This window comes from Tamandua tetradactyla, chromosome 26 (genome assembly GCF_023851605.1).
Source record: "Tamandua tetradactyla isolate mTamTet1 chromosome 26, mTamTet1.pri, whole genome shotgun sequence".
NCBI classification, from domain to species: Eukaryota; Metazoa; Chordata; class Mammalia; order Pilosa; family Myrmecophagidae; genus Tamandua; species Tamandua tetradactyla.
Window position 1 is genome coordinate 43,244,943 of NC_135352.1, and position 23,979 is coordinate 43,268,921.

Sequence of the window (23,979 nt, forward strand, 5' to 3'; positions counted from 1 at the left end):
AACTAATATGTCTCGTAAATGGAGCTATCCAGCTAAGAGATTTTTCTTGAAGTTCAACTTTCTTTTAGAACAACAAATGCCAATCAGTCTATTTTAAGAATAATCAATTTAAGAAAATTGAAAAAAAAAAGGCAGTTTAATTAACATGTAATCAGATTTAAGGAGACCAAGGCAGTTTCTGCCAAAAGAATGCTGGGTTCTTTTCCATTTTTCACAAGCTATTAACTATTAATTTTCCTGATGAGTAAAAGTTACCCTAAATGTTTTTTTAAAATACCCATGGAAAAAAATGTAGTATGGTAATCAGCTGAAATGAATATTAAATGAGAAATACTAATATAAAAATTTACTGTTCAGCTTTACTACCAGTTTAAAATGTAAATAGAGCCTCTTACTATAAATTTACTTTGTGGCGGAAGAGCAACATGGTAACTGACAGGAGCTGAAGTACAAATGGTACACAGACACTTGATTTTTCTGTGTAAATTAAAGTAAATGTGTAAGTTTTCTGAAGGAAGAGAAAAATTACTTTTTAGATGCCAACCAACACGACTTTAGTTAGCTGTATTAGCAGATTAATTTCATTTCTTAGTCAAATAAAAAGAGGATTTTCACAGAGAAGATGGAGTCAGAGCCCGATGTGATCTGAAGCAGTACTAATCTGCACAGAGAAAACAATCAGGGACGATCACATAATTCGGAAGGTTGCATTTCCCCTTTACTAATAACCCAGGACAACTAAACAATATGGTGCAGTATTTAAAGGACGAGAACCCATTTAAACTAGAGAACTACCCAGGCTCATGCAAAACATACAGACAGAGGGAATGGTATTACCTCTTTTATGTAATTCCCTGAGGGGAATATTGTCTCCTCCCCCGTCATAAGGCAAATACGGATCAGAAGAAGCATCCATGATTAGAATTTCAAAAAGGAAGACGCCAAAGAAAATGAAAAGCTTGCTATCTTAAAAAGACAGTGGCATTTCTTCTACTCCTGTGGTAGCAGGCAGAAGAGATGCCATATTTGATGAGGAATAGAACTGTATGTAGTTCGACTCACTGAAGCAACTGGGTTCTTCCACAGTGGATGATGTCATCAAAAGGAAATTATTGTAGCCTGGTTGCTAGTGGCTACAATCTAGCAAGGCTTAGAGGCGGAACAGCTTTCTTAATCAGATCCTGCTACGTATAATGATGACTAAGCTCCAAGTATAACAGCCAAAACTGGTTTGAGAATTTCAAAGTACCCAACAATATAGCTACAACAGCATCAGTGGCAACTATTCTAAGACAATATTTATTAAGATAAGGAAATATAAGGGGAACAAAATATTTAATACAGAGATGTGAAAAGAAAATTCTGCCTATAGACAATGTCCTCTTTATATAGACAATGTCCTCTTTCATTTCTAATGTAGAAACAGGGACAACATTCTAGTAGGACTGTGTGATTTTATAATATAAATATACACATTTTATACACCAATATGATATGGGATTATAAAGAGAAATTTAAAAAATGGCATTGTCGTACAGAAATACTAGAACATACCAAATATTTCAACAGACTTGTTTTTAAAAACTACTCTTAACTATCTAAAATACATAGCAATCTTTTATTGAGGATTTAAAAAACTAATCAGTTCAAGTGTTAATCTCGTTTATTATTCCCCTCTAGCAGCCTGTTGTTTCCTTCCTTAAGGGAATTAGCTAGTAAGACATTCTAGCTTTTGAGAAAAAGAAAACTTATTGGCATAATAAGAAACTTACATGGTATGTGAAATTATGCAGAAAGATTTACTAGGCACATTTTTCACATCAGCCCAAATAATTTCTAGTCAAAAAGGGGAGTGTTTAGTAAAATGTGTCTCAAAGTGAGGTACTCCAATTACCTCTTTGCTAGAGATTTTTATGAAATTCAGAAATAAAGTGACTCTTTTGGTTTAAAACAGCCACTCCAAAAAAAGTGATGTCTGTTTATGATCACAGTTCAAAATTGACAGCTAACTCTGAAGTTCCAACAGACCAGGAGATTCTCTTCCTGACAGAGCTTTGTTGCTACACTGCCACTAAATAAACAGGTCCTATTCATTATAAGAAATTCCACAGGACTTAGGGGTTCGGTAAAATGTTCCCATATGTACTGAATGAGCTGATCTGTAAGATTCATTCTAGCACAAAGTATTCTGTATGAGAATTGAAGATGCAGGAAGTAAGGAGAGGACTCAAAAGACAGGAAAGAGAAGATAGAAATTTATACAATTTGTATAATATATTTTACTTATTCATGGCTTTTTTTTAATTGCATAAGTTAAAGTTTCTATATTTCAAAAAATTTGAACTGCAGACAGACAGAGCTTCTTACAAAATGCCACCTGAATTTGAGAGAAAGGGTGCTAGGAAAGAAAACAGCCTAGAATTACTGCCACAGAAATAGACTACTGATGGAATGCAGGTGATTTTGTTCCTTCTGGTTTCTGTATTTTCCAAATTTTCTTAAAAGTAATTTTTTAAACAAGAAAAGCACTGACAGAGATAACTTTACTAAATTCATTTGTGGTTCTTTGGTATGTTCTAGTATCATAAAACTTTTTTTTTAAAGCATATGATGTACGGCAATTGTAACTGATTCAGTTTTTATGATAATATTTATGGTCTTCCATGTCTTTACATATAGTAAAAAGCAATATACAAGTTCTCCTGGTATTCGCCAGCTCTCTGTCAACTTGTTTTTCCTGATCTACAACTTGGTCATAAAGGAGAAATGAAACTGATGGTTGGCACTAAATAGAGGGGTTTATTTTCAAATATTAAGAATATACAGCCTATAAAATATATTGACAAGATAGCCTAAGTAAAAGTTTGTAACCATATTTAAATTATTCTTAATTAATGGTTAAAAATTATGGGTATCTATGCATGTATGTATATATATTTTGCATGTAATATATAAAAATACATATGTATAGTACATAAAACATATTATATAATTGTTTTTGTATAGAGTTTAGTTTGAGCCATACCAAACAGTTAACAGCTATTATCACTGATATGTGAGATGGTAGTAGGGAGGCCAGGGTGCATTCAGTTTCTACTTTACATAGTTCTACAGTGTTTTAATTTTGTGTGTGTGTGTGTATGTGTGTGTTCTTGGAGAGGCTGGTCCCTCTGGGTTTCAGGACTTATTTGGCCTTGGAACCATCTGGAGGTTGGAGGTTTCTGGAAAGTAATCTTAATGTGTGAAACTGTTGTAGAATCCCAGCTAGAGCCCTAGGTGTTCTTCCAAGTTAACTGGAATGGTTTTGGTTAGGGGTTGGCTAATCATGGTAATAAGCAATATTTAGCTGAAGCTCACATAAGAGTAGCCTCTAGAATACCCTCTTGATCCTCTTTGAATTCTCTCAGTCACTGATACCTTATTTTGTTACATTTCTTTTCTACAGTGTTTTAATTTTTTAATCAATATATTGTTTTTGTAATAATAAATCAGGAAACTGAAAAAACCTGAAAATTAAACAAGCCATCTTTTATGCTAATGGAGACAATAGCTGCCATTTTATAAGTAAAATAATCATTACTCAGGCTAAAGTGTTTTCCGTTAAAATTTAGAAAAGGACAAGGTCCACTGGAAAGTGTGGCAAAAGGGGACTTTGACACAGATTCAGTATTATGCATTTAAATAATTACAATTACAGTGGAACTAGTGTGAAAAAAAGAACAAAACACAAATTCAAGAACTTCTAGGCACAGTTCAGAGCAACGGCGTAGGACAGAACATCTATAAAGCAAAACAACAACAAAAGAAAACACTGAAGTGGCAGCATACACAAGGCTTTAAAAATTCAGAAGGGGATGATATTTTTACTTTCAAGTATACTCTAGGTTATAATCTCAACATGATGTGTATTTTAGATAAACCACAGTTCTCTAGGATCTGTTTCCTTATCTGCAAAGCATAAGGACAAAAGGGACAACAACAGTATTAAAGGATTTAAGCTGTAAACCCCTTCTAAAACCAAGGAACAAAGAAATCTACAAGAAGCACTCAAAAAAAAACTAAAATAGATTTTCATCTTTAGATCTACCAATTTATAGGAAATAAATCTAATCTGTGAAACATTAATGGATATTGGACTTAATTTCTTCAACAAATCAACCAGTACTAAGGGAAAAAAAAATAGGAAATCTATTGAAAAACAACACAAAAAGCTTAAAAGATAAATCAATTGCAATTACAAATCTTTTATGAAACAATTGAAGAAATGTGAAAACAGACTGGATATCTGATATTAGGAATTACCATTAATATTTTTATATATAATAATAACTTAAAAGAATTCTTATCTTTCAGAAAATTATTATGAAATATACACATATATTTGCAAAATACTATGACGTTTGAGATGTAATTCAAAATAATCAGGAGGGGTAGGTAGGTAAGCGTAGCATGAAACAAAACTGGTCATAAATTGATAATTACTTAAGCTAGATATTTCATGCAAACAATAATCAGAGAAGAGCAGAAGCAGCTATACTAATATCAGACAGAATAGCCTTTAAATTAAAGACGTCATAAGACACAAAGAAGGACACTATTTATTAATAAAACGGACAATTCACCAGGAAGAAGTAACAATCATAAATGTTTATGTTCTCAACCAAGGAGCTCCAAAGAATATGAGGCAAACACAGGCAAAACTAAAGGAGCGATACCTGTTTCAACAATAATAGTAGGAGACTGCAATACACCACTCTCCTCTATAGACAGAATAAGCAGACAGAAGATCAACAAGGAAATTAAGATAATTTTGATAAATCAATTTGATAAATCAATTAGACCTAACAGACATATATTTGGACCCCAAAACACCAGGATATACATTCTTCTCTAGTGCTCATGGAACATTCTACAGGATAGATCACAAGCTGGGGCACAAAATAGGTCTTTATAAATTTAAAAACATTGAAATTATTCAAAGCACTTTCTCTGTTCACAATGGAATGAAGCTGGAAATTAATAATCACCAAAGAATGAGAACTTTCACAAATATATAGAGATTAAATAATCTACTCATAAACAACCAGTGGGTCAAAGAATAAATTGCTAGAGAAATTGGTAGCTATCTGATGACAAACAAAAACGAGAATACAATATATGAGAACTTATGGGATGCGGCAAAAGCTGTGCTGAAAGGGAAATTTATAGCCCTAAATGTCTATATAAAAAAAGAAGAAAATATAAATAAAAAATTAAAAACGAGCAAAAAATCAAGGACTTAACTAATCACCTGGAGGAACTTGAGAAAGAACAGCAAACTAACCCCAAAGCAAACAGAAGAAGAAAAATAACAAAGATTAAAGCAGAGTCAAATGAATGGGAGGACAAAATAACAATAGAAAGAATCAATAAAACCAAAAGTTGGTTCTTTGAGAAAATCAATAAAATAGATGGACCACTAGCAAGGCTACAAAGGAAAAAAAAAAAAACAAAACAGAGGATGCAAATGCAAATAAACAAAATCAGAAATGAGAGGGGAGTCATTACCACAGACCCTGAAGAAAGAAAAGAAATCATAAAAGAATACTATGAACAACTATATGCCAACAAGCCAGACAACTTAGATGAACTGGAAAAATTCCTGGAAACACACAAACAAGCTACTGACTCAAGAAGAAATAGAAGATCTCAACAAACCAACTATAAGTATACAAATACAATCAGTCATCAAATATCTTCTTATAAAGAAAAACCAGGGCCAGATGTCCTAACAGGAGAATTTTATCAAACATTCAAAAAAGAACTAACACCAATCCTGCTTAAACGCTTCCCAAAAATTGAGGAAAAAGGAACACTACTACCTAACTCATTTTATGAAGCTAACAACACTTTTATACAAAAACCAGGTAAAGATGTTGTAAGAAAGGAAAACAACAGGGCAATTTCTCTAATGAACACAGATGCAAAAATTATCAACAAAACACTAGCAAACTGAATCCAATGACACATTAAAAGAATTATACACCACGAACATGTGGAGTTCATACCACACATGCAAGAAAACCAATTAATGTAATTACATCACATTAAAAAATTGAGAGGGAAAAATCATATATCATCTCAATTGATGCTGAAAAGCATTTGAAAAAATTCAACTTCCTTTTCTGACAAAAACACTTCAGATGGTAGGAATCAAAGGCAACTTCCTCAATATGATACAGGGCATATATGACAAACTCACAGCCAGCATCGTACTCAATGGTGAGACTGAAAGCTTCCCCAGTAAGACTGGGAATGAGACAAGGATGCCCTCTGTCACCACTGTTACTCAACATTGTTTTAGCATGAGAATTTGGCAGGAAAAAGAAATAAAAGGCATTCAAATTGGAAAGAAAGAAGTAAAACTCAATATTTACAGATGACATGTACTGTATGTGGAAAATCCTGAGAAACCTACAACAAAGTTACCTGAGCTAATAAAACAAATTCAGCAAGGTGGCGGGATATAAAATTGATGTGTAAAAATCAGTAATGTTTCTATATACAAGCAATGACCTAACCAAGGTGTCAATTAAGGAAAAAAATACCATTCAAAACAACTACTAAAAGAATCAAGTAATTAGGGATGAACTTAACTAGGGATGCAAAGGACCTCTACACAGAAAACTACATACAATTGTTAAAAGAAATCAAAGAAGATCTAAATAGTTGAAAAGACATTCCCTGCTCATGGATAGGAAGGTTAAATGTGGTTAAGATGGCAAGTCTACCCAAACTGATCTACAGATTCAAGGCAGTATCAATCAAAATTCCAACAACCCACTTTTGAAGACTTGGAAAAGCTAGTTACTAAATTCATCTGGAAGGGTAAGAGATCCCAAAGTGAAAAAGCATCCTAAAACAGGAGAACAAAGTGTGAGGATTAACACTTCATGATTTTGATGCTTATTATAAAGCAACAGTGGTCAAAACAGCATGATACTGGAACAAAGAAGTGGAGTCGAATCGAGAGTACAGAAACAGATCAACAAATTCAGGGTAAACTGACCTTTGACAAGGCCCCCAAATTCACTGAACTGGGACACAACATCTTTTCAATAAACAGGCATGGGAGAACTGGATATCAATAGCCAAAAGAATGAAAGAGGACCCTTACCTTACACCCTATACAAAAATTAACTCAAAGTGGATCAAACACCTAAATAAAAGAATCAGTATCACAAAGCTCCTAGAAGAAAATATAAGGAAACATCTTAAAAACTTAGTAATAGGAGGTAGCTTTCTAAACTTTACACCCAAAGCACAAGCAACAAAATAAAGAATAGATAAACAGGAACACCTCAAAATCAAATGCTTTTGTTCCTCAAAAGATTTTTATCAAATGACAGCTAACTCAATGGCAGAAAACATTTGGAAATCACACATGGGACAAAGATTTGATATACTATATACATAAATCATACAACACAACAACAAAGAACAAACAACCCAATCATAAAATGGGCTAAAGATATGAATAGGCACTTTTCTGAAGAGCAAATACAGATGGCTATAAAAAGCACATGAAGAGATGTTCATTTTTATTAGCTGTAAGGGAAATGCAGATCAAGACTACAGTGACTTCTGTGTGAGACCAAAATTTGGAGAAAAATTTATATTTTGGGGAGGGCATTTCCTAACTTAACTTTTATTGTCAGTTTAGTTTACATAATAAGTACATGAAATCTTGAATAGGGTGTGAATAAACTATTCAAAAAATTATAATCAAAACAAAAAACACAATCATTAAAAATTAACACCAGTCAAAGTTCCCTTGGGGGACTTGGGAGAAAGGAGAAAATATTCAACATCTCCATTTGGAGAATTCCTGATATTCTCGCAAGCAGAGCGGACAACCACATCCATATGCTGAGCTCTCAATCTTGGGGCTTACCTGTATGAAGCTCATTCCTACAAAGGATAGGCTAAGCCTACTTATAATCATTCCTAAGGGTCATCCCCAGTGAACTTCTTTTGTTGCTCAGATGTGGCCTCTCTCTCTAAGCTGATGTGGCAAGGGAACTCACTGCCCTCCACACTTGGTGGGACATGACTCCTAGGGGTGTAAATCTCCCTGGTAACATGGGACAGAAACCCCAGATGAGCCGGGACCTGGCATCAAGGAACGAAGAAAGCCTTCTTGATCAAAAGGGGGAAGAGAGAAATAAAGTCTCAGTGGCTGAGAGATTTCAGAGTAGAGAGGTTATCCTGGAGGTTATTCTTACGCATTATATAAATATCCCTTTTTAGTTTGTGGCATACTGGAGTGACTAGAGGGGAGTACTTGACAACTGATGAGCTGAGCTCCAGTAGCCCTGATTCTTTTTCTTTTCTTTTCTTTTCTTTTTTTTTAGCTTCTTTATTGTATAATATAACATATTTACAAAGCGAATAAAGAGAAAAGCAATTGCGTTCAAAGCACTTTTCCACAAGTAGTTACAGGACAGTTTCCAGAGTTTGACATGAGCTACCACACCATCATCTCAGTATTTTCCTTCTAGCTGCCCCAGAACATAATTTTTTATCATCACAATCGCCTTTTATGTGTGTGTGTGAAAAATGACATATATACAAAAAAACAATAAATTCCAAAGCACAGAGCAACAATTAGTTGTAGAACAGATTTCAGAGTTTGGTTTGGATTACACTTCCACAATTTTAGGTTTTACTTCTAGCTGCTCTAAGATACTGGAGGCTAAAAGAAATATCAAAAATGATTCAGCAATCATACTCATCTGTTAAACCCTACCTTCTCTGTTTAACACCACCATCACCTTTGATCTTTCTATTCCACTCTTTAAGGGTAGTTGACCAATGTCCATTCTAACTCTTTCATGTTGGAAGGGGATGTCAATAATATGGGGTAGGGAGATTCTTGAAGATGATTATATAATGATATAGCTTTACAATGTTACTATGTGATTGTGAAAACATTGTGTCTGACGCTCCTTTTATCTAGGGTATGGACAGATGAGTAAAAAATATGTATAAAAACTAAATAATAGGGGAGACAATGCTTGAAATAAATTGGGTAGATGGAAATACTAGTCGTCAATGAGAGGGAAGGGTAAGGAGTATGGTATATGAGTTTCTCCTTTTTCTTTTTATTTTCTTTTCTGGCAGTGTTGCAAATGTCTAAAAAATGATCATGGTGATGAATACACAACTAAGTGATGATATTGTGAGTCAATTAATTGTACACCATGTATAGACTGTTTGTATGTTAAGATTTATGAATAAAAAAACAAAGACTACAATGAGATACCACCACACACCTATAAGAATGGCTGCTACTAAACAAACAGGAAACTATAAATGTTGGAGAGGATGTGGACAAACTGGGACACTTATGCACTGCTGGTGGGATAATGGTATAATCGCTATGGAAGACACCCTGGTGGTTCCTTAGAAAACTAAAATACTGAGTTGCCCTATGACCCGGCAATACCAATATTCGATATTTACTCAAAAGAGCTAAAATCAGTGACACAAACACATATCTGCACACCAATGTTCATAGCACCATTATTCAAATCATCAAATGATAGAAACAATCATAGTGTCCAACAAAAGATGAGTGGATAAACAAAATGTGGTATAGACATAACAATGGAATATTATGCAGCAGTAAAACAAAAGACAGATGAACCTTAAAGACATAATGCTGAGTGAGATAAGCCAGACACAAAAGGATAGATACTGTATGATTTTGCTTTTATGACCTTAGTAAAGGTAAAATCAGAGGCTTATAATACAGAAAACAGGGGATCTAGAGATACAGGGAAACTACAGATGGGTGAACGGTTAGCTAATAAGGTTGAACTTAAATAGATAGAAGTGAAGGCAGTTCATTAGTGAGTCTATAAGTAATATTGCCATATTGAATGTGAACATGATTGAAAGGGGTTGTACAGAACCATGTATGCCACTGATTAACATTACAAATATGAATTCTTGCATGAACGACTTCAAAGGTATGAATCTTGCAAAAAGAGTATATAATATCAGGGTACAAGGGGAAAACTACTACTGCATGCTATGGGCTATGTTTAATAGGAAGACATCAACAGCACCATAGCAATATCAGGGGTAAATAATAGGAGGGAAGGGACAAAAGTTAAGGGAAGGCTTGGATTATGTGTTTGGCGAGGGTGTGTTTATTGGTTATTCTTCTCTTGGGAGCAATGAAAATCATCTAAAATTGAGAGTGTTGAGGGACTGTTGACTTTGAACACTATACATGATGCCTAATGGATGAAGGTGGCTAAAGGATACACTGACTGAGAAGTAGGATGGTGAACTGTGGTATATACATATGATCTAATACGTGCTGCTACAGAAAGGAACGAAGGCTTGAGGTAGGCAATGTTGTAAATGAACCTGTGGGATGTTATGTGATCAAAATAAGCCAGCAAAAAAGAGCAAATATTGTATGGTCTCATTTAGAAAATTCTTATAAGAAAATTGGGGCCTGCATTGTGGGCTCTTATACAGTCACTTTTAGTACAGAGTGGTAATGCTTATTTCTAGATTTTGAGAGGCTGTACTATATATGTATAATCTGGAATTTCCCTTGAACTCTGTGTACATGCGTGACACTTAAGACTTAAAGTAGGAGTTCTGTAGTTCTGAAGGTCAGTATTGTCACATGCAACAACTGCTAAAGAAACTGAAAAAGAGATCAGGTTTCAAGTAAAGACAAGTATGAAGCCAAGTGAGTCGGGACTAAGATAGATCAGAATACAGGGGTAAGGAAGATATTGTCTGTATTGCAGAACTTTACCTACTGTATGAGACCAAACAAAAAGAGATTTATTTTGTCCAGAACCTAAATTTTCAGTAGCACATAATCTAACTGAACCTGTCTGGATAGATCACTTAAACAGCCCAAACACAGGGAGGAATAGGACTTGAAATTCTGTATAGCTTAATGCAATGCCTGGATCCATCCCAGAGTATGTTGACCAGATAATTAAAAAGTATTGGCAGGGGGTGCAAGGGTAGTTCAGTGGTAGAATTCTTGCCTGTCATGCAGGAGACCTGGGTTTGATTCCTGGTCCATGCACTTTCCAAAAAACAAACTGTCAACAAAATGGTGCTGTAATAACAGGATACGCACATGGAAAAATAATGAAATGTGACCCCACCATACAGCATCCCCCCCAAAAAAAAATTAATGGGAAAGGCCTTTGAGGGAAGGGAGAAAAAACATGGAACTATTAAGTTTTACCACCAGGGAAATGCCTGATACTGTCTCAAACGTTAGGGACTTCCAGGAGACTAGGCCTTGAGCTTGAGGCTTTCTCTTGTGAAGCTTATTTATGAGTGGAGAAGCAAAACCTTACTATAATATGCCTAAGAGTTACTTCCAGAGGACCTCTTTTGTTGCTCACATGTGGCGTCTCTCTCTCTAAACCCAACCCTCTACAAGTAAAATCATTATCCTCCCCCCTATGTGGGACATGGTATCCAGGGATGAAAGTTGCAACATGGGATGTGATTCCTAGGGAAAAGCCTGGCCCTGGCACTGTGGGATCAACAATGCCTTCCTGACCGAAAAGGGTAAAGAATTATAGCAAATAAGGTAATGGTGGCTGAGAGAGTTAAAAAAAAATTGAGAGGCTACTCCAGAGGCTATTCTTATGCAAACTTCAGCAAGATATTACTACTATGGTGGTTTGCCAAACCCCGACCAAAACCAATTCCTGCCAACCCTAAAGAACACCTAGGGTTTTCTCTGAGATTCTACAAAGGTTACAAGCACTATGATCACTTTTCAGAAACCTACAACATCGAGATGGGTTCCTATACCAGGTAAGTCATAAAACTCAGAGGGGCAAGCTTCTCCAGAACATCAACTAGTTCCATCCCCTATCCCGTATTATTGACAACCCCAATCAACATGAAAAAATTAGAATGGGCATAGCCCAAATTCCTCTAAATATTGGGAGAGATATCAAAGGAGAATGTGGAGTTATAACAGACTCCACATTCAAATGCGTATTTGAATTAACAAATGCGTATGACTGCGGAATCATTATTGTGCTGGTTTGAAAGGATTTATGTATTATGTACCCTAGAAAAATCAGGTTTTAATCCTAATCCCATTTTGTTAAGGCAGCCGTTTCTTCTAATCCCTATTCAGCACTGCATATTGGAAATTTTAATTAGATTATCTCCATGGAGATGTGACTCAATCAAGTGTGGGTATTAAACTTGATTAGGTGGAGACGTGTCTTCACCCATTCCAGGTAGGTCTTGATTACTTTACTGGGACCCTATCAAAGAGGAGACATTTTTTGGAGAGAACCCATTTTGAGAATGACAAGAAAGCCACAGCAGAACCAAGCAGAGCCACAAGGGCGAGAGAAACAGAGTCCACTGGCCAGCAACCTTTGAAGATTCTGAGAGAGCAGAGAATGCCACAGAACCACGCAGCAGGGAGTCCACCAGCCAGTGACTTTTGGAGATGAAGAAGGAAAAGGCCTCCTGGGGAGCTTCATGAAACAAGAAGCCTGGAGAGAAAGCTAACAGACTGTTGCCATGTTCACCATGTGCCCTTCCAGCTGAGAGAGAAACACTGAATGTCATTGGCCTTCCTGAACCAAGTATCTTTTCCCTGGATTGGATATTTCTATAGACTTGTTTTAATTTGGACAATTTCACAGCCTTAGAACTGTAATCTAGCAACTTATTAAATCCCTTTTTTAAAAGCCACTCTGTTTCTGGTATATTGCATTCCAGCAGCTAGCAAACTAGAACAATTATATCGATATTTCTTTTGCTCTCCAGCGTCTTGGAGAAGCTAGAAGGAAGAACCTAAAATTGTAGGACTATCCCATACCAAACTCTGAAAACTATTCTACATCTAATTGTTGCAATGTGCTGTGAAATGTATTGCTTTTTTGTATATATGTTATTTTTCAATATTAAAAAAAAAAGAAAAGAAAATCGTCCAGTTTCTTCAGTTTGCAGAGGACAAGAACTGTGACAGAGGACAGACATCAGACAGGTGATGAAGTCATGGTTCTGAAAGAGGAAAACTTTTTAGTGAAGTGTCAGTTTAGAAACATAATGACAACCCCATCTTTGCAGATTCCTGAGGCAATATGGCTACAGCTTAAAAGAAATCTGTTTGAGAGAAACCTGAAAATCTTCTCTGTTCCACGGATGAACAAGTGGGGAAAGGTATTTTCTATTTAAATGCTCTCTCTGTGAGGAAACTCCTCCCTGTGATGTGAATATTCCTTTGGAAGGTTCTCCTGAAGCTGAGTGGTAGACCAGCGGCTTTATGTTCACTGTTCTCGGCAGGGCCTGATCACACTGGAGAGTAAGGCACTAAAAGATGCTCTGTCGTTCAAAGCTGCATGCATCTCACAAAAATATGTTCTTAAAGCAAATCCATTCCTATGGGAACGGATCCACTGTAAGTAAGACCTTCTGATGAGGCTACCAGTTAAGGTGTGATCCATCTCAGTCAGGAAGGGTCCTAAACATATCACTAGAGTCTGAAATTCAGAGAGAGAGAAAACCACAGGAAACAAGAGACTAGACGTTCAAGGAACCTGGCCAAGATGGGAAAAACCAGAAGAGGTTGCTATGTGCCTTGCCATGTGACGAAGGAACCAAGGATGGCTGGCAGCCAGTTTCAAAACACCACAGTCTTTAGGAGGAAAGCACTGCCCTGATGATACTTTGATTTGGACATTTTTCCGGCCTCAAGCTGTAAGGGAATAAATTCCCTTTGTTTAACCTGACCTATTTCATGGTATTTGCTTAAGCAGCCTAGAAAATTATAACATATGCCATGGATTGAATTTTGTACCAACGTTAATCGATTCCCAAATAAGTATATTTGTCAATCCCCATGCTCAGTCCCATAATCCTTCACTTCCAGAATTTGACCATTTCCCAAAGAACTTGCGGAGTTAAAGGCCATGTATTCAGACTGAAGATGGATAAATAATGTATCAGTGGCTGAGAGAGGTCAAATAAGAGTCGAGAGGCTACTCTGGAGGTCACTCTTACATATGCTTCAGTTAGATGTTGCTACCTACACAACTTGCCAACCCCCAACCAAAACCATTCCTGCCAACCCTAAAGAACACCTAGAGCATTTCATAAGATTCGCAAAGGTTCCATGCACTAGGGTAATTTTCTAGAAACCTACGACTTCCAGATGGGTCCCTAGACAGATAAGCCCTAAAATGCAGAGGGGTCAGCCTCTCCAGAATATCAACTAGCTCCACCCCCTATTCCATATTATCAACATCCCTTTCCAACATGGAAAAGTTACAATGGGCATAACCCAAATACTCCTAAAGAGTGAGAGAAAGATCAAAGTTGATAGTGGAGTTATTCAGAAAAAGTAGGGTTTAACAAATGAGTATGACTGCTGAATTATTATATTATTGCTTTTTTGTATATAGGATATTTTTCACAAAAAAAGAAAAAAGTCTATCGTAATGATAAAAAAATATTTATCCCTTCTAGCCTCCAATGTTCTGGAGCAGCTAGAAGGAAAAATCTGTCATGTTATAGTACCCCATGACAAACTCTGGAAACTGTCCTTTAACTACTTGTTGAAGAGTGCTTTAAAAACTATTCCTTTCTCTTTCTTTGCTTTGCATATATGTTATATTATACAATAAAAAATTTTTAAAAAAGAAAAAAACTCGGTGAACTGAAGTCGAGAACATGGGTTATCACATTGGGGCTTACTGTAAAGAGTCCTAGATTGTAAGCTCTTACAGCAGTCACATATATTCAGGAGTTGTAACTGTTATTTCAAAAGTCTAAGACACTGAGCTGTTTGTAATTAACCTGGTCAATCCCAGAAATTTGGCGTATTTATGTGACATCTGAGGCTCATAGTTAGAGCTCTAAAGCTATGTAAGTTCAGCAGTACCCCATACAGGAACTGTTTAAAAAGGTGAAAAAGTGTTTATACTTCAAATAGAGATATGAATGAGGCTGATCTGATTAGGACCAAGATAAATCAGGATACAGGGTAAAGGATGATATCATTCACATTTAGAAACTTCAAGTTCTGTGTGAGACCAAAGGAAGAGGTGTTTATTTGGTGCAAAATTTATATTTTGGGTAGTGCATTTCTAATTTAACTTGTATGGTCAGTTTAGTGGAACACCATAAGTACATGGAATCTTGAATACAAGTGAGATTTTGTTGTTTTGTCCAGGTTAATGTAACGCCCCAATGTTTCCTATAGTAATTTGGGCAGTGAATAAAGAAGTACTTGCAAATCCCCTTGGGGGACTGGGGAGAAAGGAGGAAATATTCAACTTTCCCATCTGGGGAATTTCTGATATTTTCACAAGCAGTGGGGACAACCAAATCAAATAGGCCGAGACCTCGATCTTGGGTCTTGTGAAACTTAGGAAACTTATTCCTGCATAGGACAGGCTAAGCCTACTTAAAATTATTCCTAAGAGTCACTCCCCAGAGAACATCTTTTGTTGCTCAGATATGGCCTTTCTCTCTAAGCAAACTCAGCAGGTGAACTCGTTGCCCTCTCCCTACGTGGGACATGACTCCCAGGGTATAAATGTCCCTGGGAAGATGGGACAGCATTACCAGGATGAGCTGGCAACCAGCATCAGGCGATTGAGAAAGCCTTTCCGACCAAAAGGAGAAAGAGAGAAATGAGACAAAATAAAATTTCAGTGGCTGAGAGATTTCAAACAGAATCAAGAGGTTATTCTGGAGGTTATTCTTACACATTATACAGATATTCCCTTTTTAGTTTATGGTGTACTGGAGTGGCTAGAGGGAAGTTCCTGGAACTGTTGAGCTGTGTTCCAGTAGTCTTGATTCTTGAAGACTACTGCATAATGACATAGTTTTTACAATGTGACCGTGACTATGAAAACCTTGTGTCTGATGCTCCTTTTATCTAGGACATAGACAGATGAGTGAAAATTATGCATAAAAAATAAACAATAGGGGAAACAAAGGTTAAAATGAATTGAGTAGACTAAAATACTAGTAGTCAATGAGAGGGAGGGGTAAGGGTTATCAATGACCCATACATGTTTCCCATCTTCCAACGGGAAGGCGTAACAGTGAGAGGGAGGGGTAAAGGTGGTCAATGAGAGAGAGGGTAAGGAGTATGGTATATCTGAGTTTTTTTTTTTTTATTTCTTTTGCTGGAGTAATGCAAATGTTCAAAAAAATGATCATGGTGATGAATACACAACTATGTGATGACACTGTGAGCCACTGATTGTACACCATGAAAGAATGTTCAAGAATATTTGCATGTTTGCATGTTAAATTTTTACAATAAAAATACTTTTAAAAAATGCATATATACCATAAGATTCTATTTATATAAGCTTTAAAACCAGACATTGCCTTTTTTTATGAACCACACTTAGGTTATTAAACCATAAAGAAAAGGATGAAAATGATTAGACAGTATTTACCTCTAAAGGGAAAGCAAAGGGTATATGCAAGCATCTTCTAGGGTATGGTAATGCTTTTTCTTAACCAGAATGGGGTTGCACAGGCGCTTGCTGTGTAACAACTAATTAAACTGTACAATTGTGTTTTATGAATTTTTTTGTTATATTTATAATTCAAAAGTCTTTTTTAAGTGAGAAATTTCTCCTAAAAACCTTTAATTCATCTTAACATGTAAATGGTTCTACTTATTTTTTCCGTACCCTAAACACCTCTAGTCTAATTTTATTTACAGTCTCAAATAATTGCAGGTAACAAGTTTCATAAGAATCTTCTTGATTTTAATTTGTTCTGAGCACTGCTTCTTCCAAGGATTTCCTCTAAATGTTTGTGTTTCAGAACTATTTATACAGGTTGATAAACTCCCTATGATTTTACATATTTTCTTGAACTTTTGGTTTAACAGGCTTAACTCATAACTTCTATAGCCTTTTTCAACCAGAATTGTTAATCAGAACCACAATACAAAATACGATTTAACTGGCTATTTTCTCAAGTCTCCCAAAAAATAGTTTAGTGATGACGTCCTTCTATATACATAAACCAGAGAGTTCATTCATTATATCCATGATATTAGGGCTAAACTCTCCTAGGTTAAGGAGATAGAATGAATGGTATACATAAAAATATTCTTCATTGATGATAATTTTAGTTAACTTGTTCTGGACTTTCCTTTTTTAATCATTTAATATTTTTTTGCAGAGCAATCACCATAATTGTGGGTGATATTTTATGTACAAGTCACCAAGTTATGTATATTATAATCAAACTTAAGATCACTTATTTCTAATGACCTTTCCAATGATCATTCCTTTTTGTTTCGTTTTCCATGGGTTGATTTTATCAAGGCACATGCTTATTAACACCAAGCTGTTTTTTTTATTACAGCAATTAATAAACTAAGTATGGGTTAGTTTTCATTAAATGCACTACCTTACTCTTACACAAAATAAATTTGGGACACAAGCAGTCTCTAACTCTACACATATGAAGTAGTTTCTTAAGTAGGTTCCTCTGACTCAAGTAGCCTGGAGATGAAAGGGCAGAAAATGTTTACAAGGTAGTTGGTAACAGAATGCGAAGGGTGTCAAATGTATTAAGAACACGTCTCTGCTTAAAATAAGTAGCAGATAAGCTTTGTAATTATTTGTTTGTTTCTAAAAATAATTCTAAGCACACCATTTAAAAGAATTTTGATCTCTTCCGAGCAGACAAACATTGAATGTTAGCCTTAGTGCTTTGTAACTTCATTTTACGACTTTCTAAAAAACTCTGTCCTGAAGATTTACCATGTAACAGTACCAAGTTCATACTATTTTTAAAGCTTATGAGTTTTTGTTTCTACTTGTTGAGGTGCACTTTGAAAATTATTGCTTTTTCTTTCTTTTCCTTGTACATATGTCATATTTAACAATAAAAAACATTTAAAAAAAGATACAATACCACAAGTTAAAAAAAACCCCACATAACACCAAATGCAACGAGTAGTTCTCAATTTAATTCTGGTTTGAACAAATCAGCTGAGAGATTTGGGGGTAAATTTGGGAAATTTGAAATATCAACTGGGTAAAACATGATAATAGAGAATTATTGTTAAATTTATTAGAAATTATAATGCTAAAACGATTATATAAAAAGGTATTCTCTTTAGATATGAAAATGGAATTATGTCTGTAAATTAAAAATGGATGAAACAAGTGGTAGAAGGTGAAAATTTGGTAAAAGGAATACAGAAGTTTTGGGACTAGTCTATCTTTCTGTGTATCTGAAACATTTCTAATCCAAAATGAAAACAAGAATGTACCAAAAGAATTGAAATCAAGGACTTGAAAAGATAGTTATACACTGATGTTCATTGAGAACTGCTGATTGTATATGTAGAATGGAATGATAAGTTAATATTTTAGTTTGTTGTTAATATTTTTAATTAATAAATAAAAAATATGGGCCATAAAAAATAGATGAACAGATAAAATGTGGTGTATACATATGACAAAATATTATTCAAATATAAAAAGGATTGATGTTCTGATACATGCGACAACACAGATGAACCCTGAAGACATCATGTTGAGTGAAATAAACCGGACACAAAACGGAAAAAAAAAAAAGCTTGTGAGTTTAATGTTTGTTGCCAAATATCTTCCTCACTAGAACAATACCACCAATGTTATACTCCAAAGTTGTAGGTAGATGCCAGATAAAACAGTGAAACAAAAATCATCTTGTCATCTATTGAAGATACCATGCACAAATATAACCTTTGAAATGCTGTACTAAAGTCAAATTATTCTAACCCAGTATAGTTTTCTTGGATTTCTGAACTATACAACAAGTTTGCACTATCAGAAATTTCTTCTTCCTTATAAATACATATAAGGATACTAAAAAATTGCTCTTGGATATTTTGTGTATATATTTTATCTGTAGATGATATCAACAAGCAGTTCACGATTTTTATTCACAGAAAAAAAAACAACTCCAAATGTGTTAACATTTAGACTTTTTATCTTTAGCAGTAAATTCTACCATCCATTTGCAAAGCACAGTTTTCACTATACATGGCCACATGTTTAATAAATGCTTTCTTCCTGGTAAGTTTATTTCTAGGAATTTAGAAGACATTCATGTACTAGAATATTATGTAAACTTAAACATAATTAAGGTAAGGTTTTAAACCATAAGGCAATGCTTTTAATAGTATGAAGAAGTATATAAAATTGACTATCACCTCAAATATAAACAGAATGTCTCACAAGTCCCACAAATCTAACAAGTCCAAAATACGTCCAAAATTGAACTCTATCCAAATCTTCTGGTAGTAAACAGCACTACCACACACATTATAGAACTAAATGTATAGAACACAAAATTATAGAACACAACTCCTCACCCCACATCCAATCAATGAGCTTACATTGGCTAATTTTAACCCTAAATCTATTTTGAATCTGTCTACATCTTTGTCACTATGCCAGTCCAATGCACTCTTTTCTGAACTACTATTACTTCTCTACTTTCACCACCTACCAATCCATGCACTCACACAACAGACAAATGATTTTTTTAAATTACAAAGATCATATTACTTCCCAGTTTTAAAACCCTTCAATGATTTCCCACTGCTCTCCGGAAAAAATTCCAAAACCTTCACATACATAATTTAGACCCTGCTTAGGTACCTCTTCATCCTCAGTTCTCTCCACTTTGTGGCTTTCCTTCTCTATACTCCAGTCACACTATTCATCTAATGCCCCAAGCTCCTTCCTACATGAGGACTTTCTCAAAAGTTGTTTCTTCTGCCTATAACTGCATTTTACATCCAAGCTCTCAGCAGCTCCATTCTACCTCCTCCTTCACCTCCCTGATTTGTGTTCATTTTACTGTTCTCACCTTAAACGACACACTTTAGCTAATCCCCATTTCTCTTCCAGCTCTTACTATATTACAATGGTTTGTGGGATTATTATTATTTTAATAGTTCTCTCACTAGAATGTAAACTCCATAAGAGAAGGCTCACATCATTCTTGTTCACTGTGCAATCCCTAGCACCCAGCCTAATAATTATTTGTTAAATGTAATATGTATAGAATTAAATTTGGACAGAAATATAACAAAAATAATTATCTTCAGGTGGGAGGATTATGGATGTTTATAATTTTCTATCTTATATTTTCTTTACCATTCATATTTCCTACAATAAGAAATTTTGCTTTTATTTAAAAGTTAATTCTTTTCAACCCACCATTACTTTTTTTTTTTCTTTTTTGCATAGGCAGGCACCGGGACTCAAACCCAGGTCTCTGGCATGGCAGGCAAGACTCTGCCACTGAGCAACCATGGCCTGCCCCCCTACTATAACTTTTAATAAACTCTAAATTCTGGTATAATTTACATTTACACAAAGTTGCAAAGATAGTACAAGCACTTGCTTAAGGTTGTGTATGCCAAGTTACTCTATCATAAAGTGAGTACTTTTCCCTGCTCTATTCTTTGGAAGTGAATCATTAAGTCTAGTACATCTTCAAGGGGACAGAAGGCATAAATGAAGGCCCTACTCCTTGAAGATGGAGTGCTTATATAAATTATTTGAAATTCTTCAGGAAGGGAAATTTGTTTCCCCCATTTATTTATTTGTTTAATCATTTATTTATATTAGTATGAACGCATGGATATTTATTTTATGATCCAATTGCATTATTTATTTTGTTGCTCAAATTGTTCCAGTTTTGGCCATTGGGAACAGTGGTTCCTGTGCCCCGCTGATTTGCCTCATCCTTCGGATTTTTTGAGTACTTCCTTATTGCTGGGACCACAAGATGATTCAGCCTTGTTTTTTATCTTCCCTCATGTGGTAGTTAGATTCAGTTGTCAACTTGGCCAGGTGAAGGTACCTACTTCTGTTGCTGTGGACATGAGCCAATGGTACGTGAATCTCATCTGTTGCTGATTTACATCTGCAGTCGGCTAGGAGGAGTGCCTGCTGCAGTGAATGAAGTTTGAATTAACTGGCTGGTGCTTAAATGAGAGAACACAATGTAGCACAGCCTAAGCAGCTCGGCATTCCTCATATCAGCATTGGCAGCTCAGCCCAGGCCTTTGGAGATGCAGAAAGAAGTCACCCCAGGGAAAGTTGTTGGAACCCAGGGGCCTGGAGAAAAGGCCAGCAGAGACCATCCTGTGCCTTCCATGTAAGAAAGAACCTCAGTGGAAAGTTAGCAGCCTTTCCTCTGAAGACCTAACAAAATAAATACCCTTTTATTAAAAGCCAATCCATTTCTGGTGTGTTGCATTCCGGCAGCTAGCAAACTAGAACACCTGCCCAAGCCTAGAATTAACCATTTCTCCAAGGCAATACAAGTTATAATTAATTTCTTAAGTTAACCATAAAATATTTTTATGAACCCAATTCAGTATAATTGATCTGTGCATCATGGTGTAATCTATCTAATAGCTACATAAAGTATAAGTAAATTTAAATTCTGGGCACCTAAACCAAAATTGTCACAAAGGACTTTCACGTATATCGGTTATCAACATTAATTTGAGTTGACAGATAGAATAGATATTTTCCATTTCCTTTTGCAGATATAAAAATCATGTCAAACAATTAGATATTTTTGCCAATAACTTTTGTAGTTACAGCCTGGCTTTCTATCCTGTGCCTTTTTCTCTTGGATGAGCCTACCATATTGGTGGGTCCCTGTGCAATAAAGCTGTAAGGGTGAGTTCATTAGTTCCCACTCCTCCACTGAGTACCCTACCTGTTTATAAGTGCCAGGTAAATCAAAACATTTTCTATATAGTAGTTCAATAAATAAAAAGGAAATGCTCAAAAGTCACAAAATATAACCCGGCAATATGTTGAATAGATCAATATTTTATAAAACAGCAAACTTCAAATGACTTCCAACTGTATGCATGCCAATATATTAGACATTGCAAGAAGGGGATATAAATTGTGAAGAGATGCAAACAGCCAAAATATCCTTCAATAGATGAGTGGCTAAACAAGCTATGGTATATACATACAATGTAATATTATGCAGCTGTTAAGACAGAATAAATTTACAAAGTTTTTAATAACATGGATGGACCTTAAGGACATTATGCTGAGTGAGATTAGCCAGAAACAAAGGACAAATACTGTATGGTCTCACTGATATGAACTGGCATTAGTGAACAAACTTGGAGAATTTCATTGGTAACAGAAACCATCAGGAGATAGAAACAGAGTAAGATATTGGGTAATTGGAGCTGAAGAGACACAGATTGTGCAACAGGACTGATTGTAAAAGTCAGAAATACAATTATGTTAGAATAGTGAATGAAACTGAATGTGAGAATGATAGAGGGAAGACGGCTGGGGGTACCAATGAAATCAGAAAGAAAGATAGAAGATAAAGACTGAGATGGTATAATTTAGGAATGCCTAGAGCATATAACGATAGTGACTAAATGTACCAATTTAAAAACGTTTTTGCATGTGGAAGAACAAAGGAACGTCATTACTTTAGGGTACTGAAAATAGATGGTAATTAACACTTTAAAATTTTAACTTATGTGTGAGACTAAAGCAAAAACTGTTTATTTGGTACAAAATTTATATTTTGACTAGTGCAGTTCCTAATATAACTTATGTGAACAGCTTGATTGAACACCATAAGTGTATGGAACCTTGAGTAGGGCCTAAGATTTTGTAGGTTTGTCCAGAGTGATGCCCCAATAAATCCCAGAATGATTTGAACAGTGAGTAAAAAAGTATTTGCAAAGTCCCCTTGGGGTAATACTGAGAAAGGGGGAAAATTCAACTTCCCCAAGTGGAGAATTCTTGATATTCTCACAAGCAATGGGGACAACCAAAGCAATAGGCTGAGTCCCCAATCTTGGGGTTTGTTCAAATGAAACTTAACCCCACAAAGGATAGGTTAAGCCTACTTAAAATTGGGCCTAAGAGTCACCCCCAAGAGATCTCTTTTGTTTCTCAGATGTGGCCTCTCTCTCCAGTCAATACAACAAGCAAACTCACCACCCTCCCCCTTTCTACATGGGACATGACTCCCAGGGGTGTGGACCTTCCTGGCAACATGGGACAGAAATCCCAGAATGAGCTGGGACTCAGCATCAAGGGATTGAGAAAACCTTCTCAACCAAAAAGGGTAAGAATGAAATGAGACAAAATAAAGTGTCAATGGCTGAGAGATCCCAAACAGCGTCGAGAGGTTATCCTGGAGGTTATTCTTACGCATTAAACAGATATCACCTTATTAGTTAAGATGTAAATGGAGGGCGGGCCGCGGTGGCTCAGCGGGCAAAGTGCTTGCCTGCTATGCCGGAGGACCTCGGTTCGATTCCCGGCCCCAGCCCATGTAACAAAAACGGAGAAACAGAATACAATAAAACAAGAAAATGTTTCCCTTTCTTCCTTCCTTCCTTCCTTCTATCCTTCCTTCCTTCTCTCTGTCTTAAAAAAAAAAAAAAAAAAAAAAAAAAGATGTAAATGGAGAGGCTGAAGAGAACTGCCTGAAAATGTAGAGCTGTGTTCCAGTAGCCATGTTTCTTAAAGATGACTGATTAATGACATAGCTTTCACAATGTGACTGTGTGATTGTGAAAACCTTGTGTCTGATGTTCCTTATCTATCTTACCAACAGATGAGTAAAACATATGGAATAAAAATAAATAATAGGGGGAACAAATGTTACAATAAGTTTAGACTGAAATGCTAGTGATCAAAGAAAGGGAGGGGTAAGGGGTATGGTATGTATGAATTTTTTTCTGTTGTCTTGTTATTTCTTTTTCTGAATTGATGCAAATGTGTTAAGAAATGATCATGATGATGAATGTGATGATATTGTGAATTATTGATACATGTAGAACGGAATGATCATACGTTACGAATGTTTGTGTTTGTTATATATATATTTTTTAATTAAAAAAGAAAAAAAAAGAAGGGG

The 23,979-nt window shown here is 35.6% G+C and overlaps 1 protein-coding gene across 8 annotated transcripts in view; it reads right to left on the reverse strand.

Moving 5' to 3' along the window:
- Nucleotides 1–23,979, reverse strand: part of CLCN3 (chloride voltage-gated channel 3) — a 165,443-nt gene that overhangs the window by 65,411 nt on the left and 76,053 nt on the right. Inside the window, exon 1 of one of the 8 annotated variants that reach the window (XM_077144575.1) lies at nt 838–1,462. The exons of 6 other annotated variants lie outside the window; for them this stretch is intronic. In XM_077144575.1, the coding sequence (XP_077000690.1) occupies nt 838–916 (79 nt within the window). In that variant the 5' untranslated portion in view covers nt 917–1,462. Of the gene's footprint in view, nt 1–837; nt 1,463–23,979 lie in introns of those variants that run through there. One more of the 8 variants, XM_077144581.1, reaches the window with a different exon arrangement.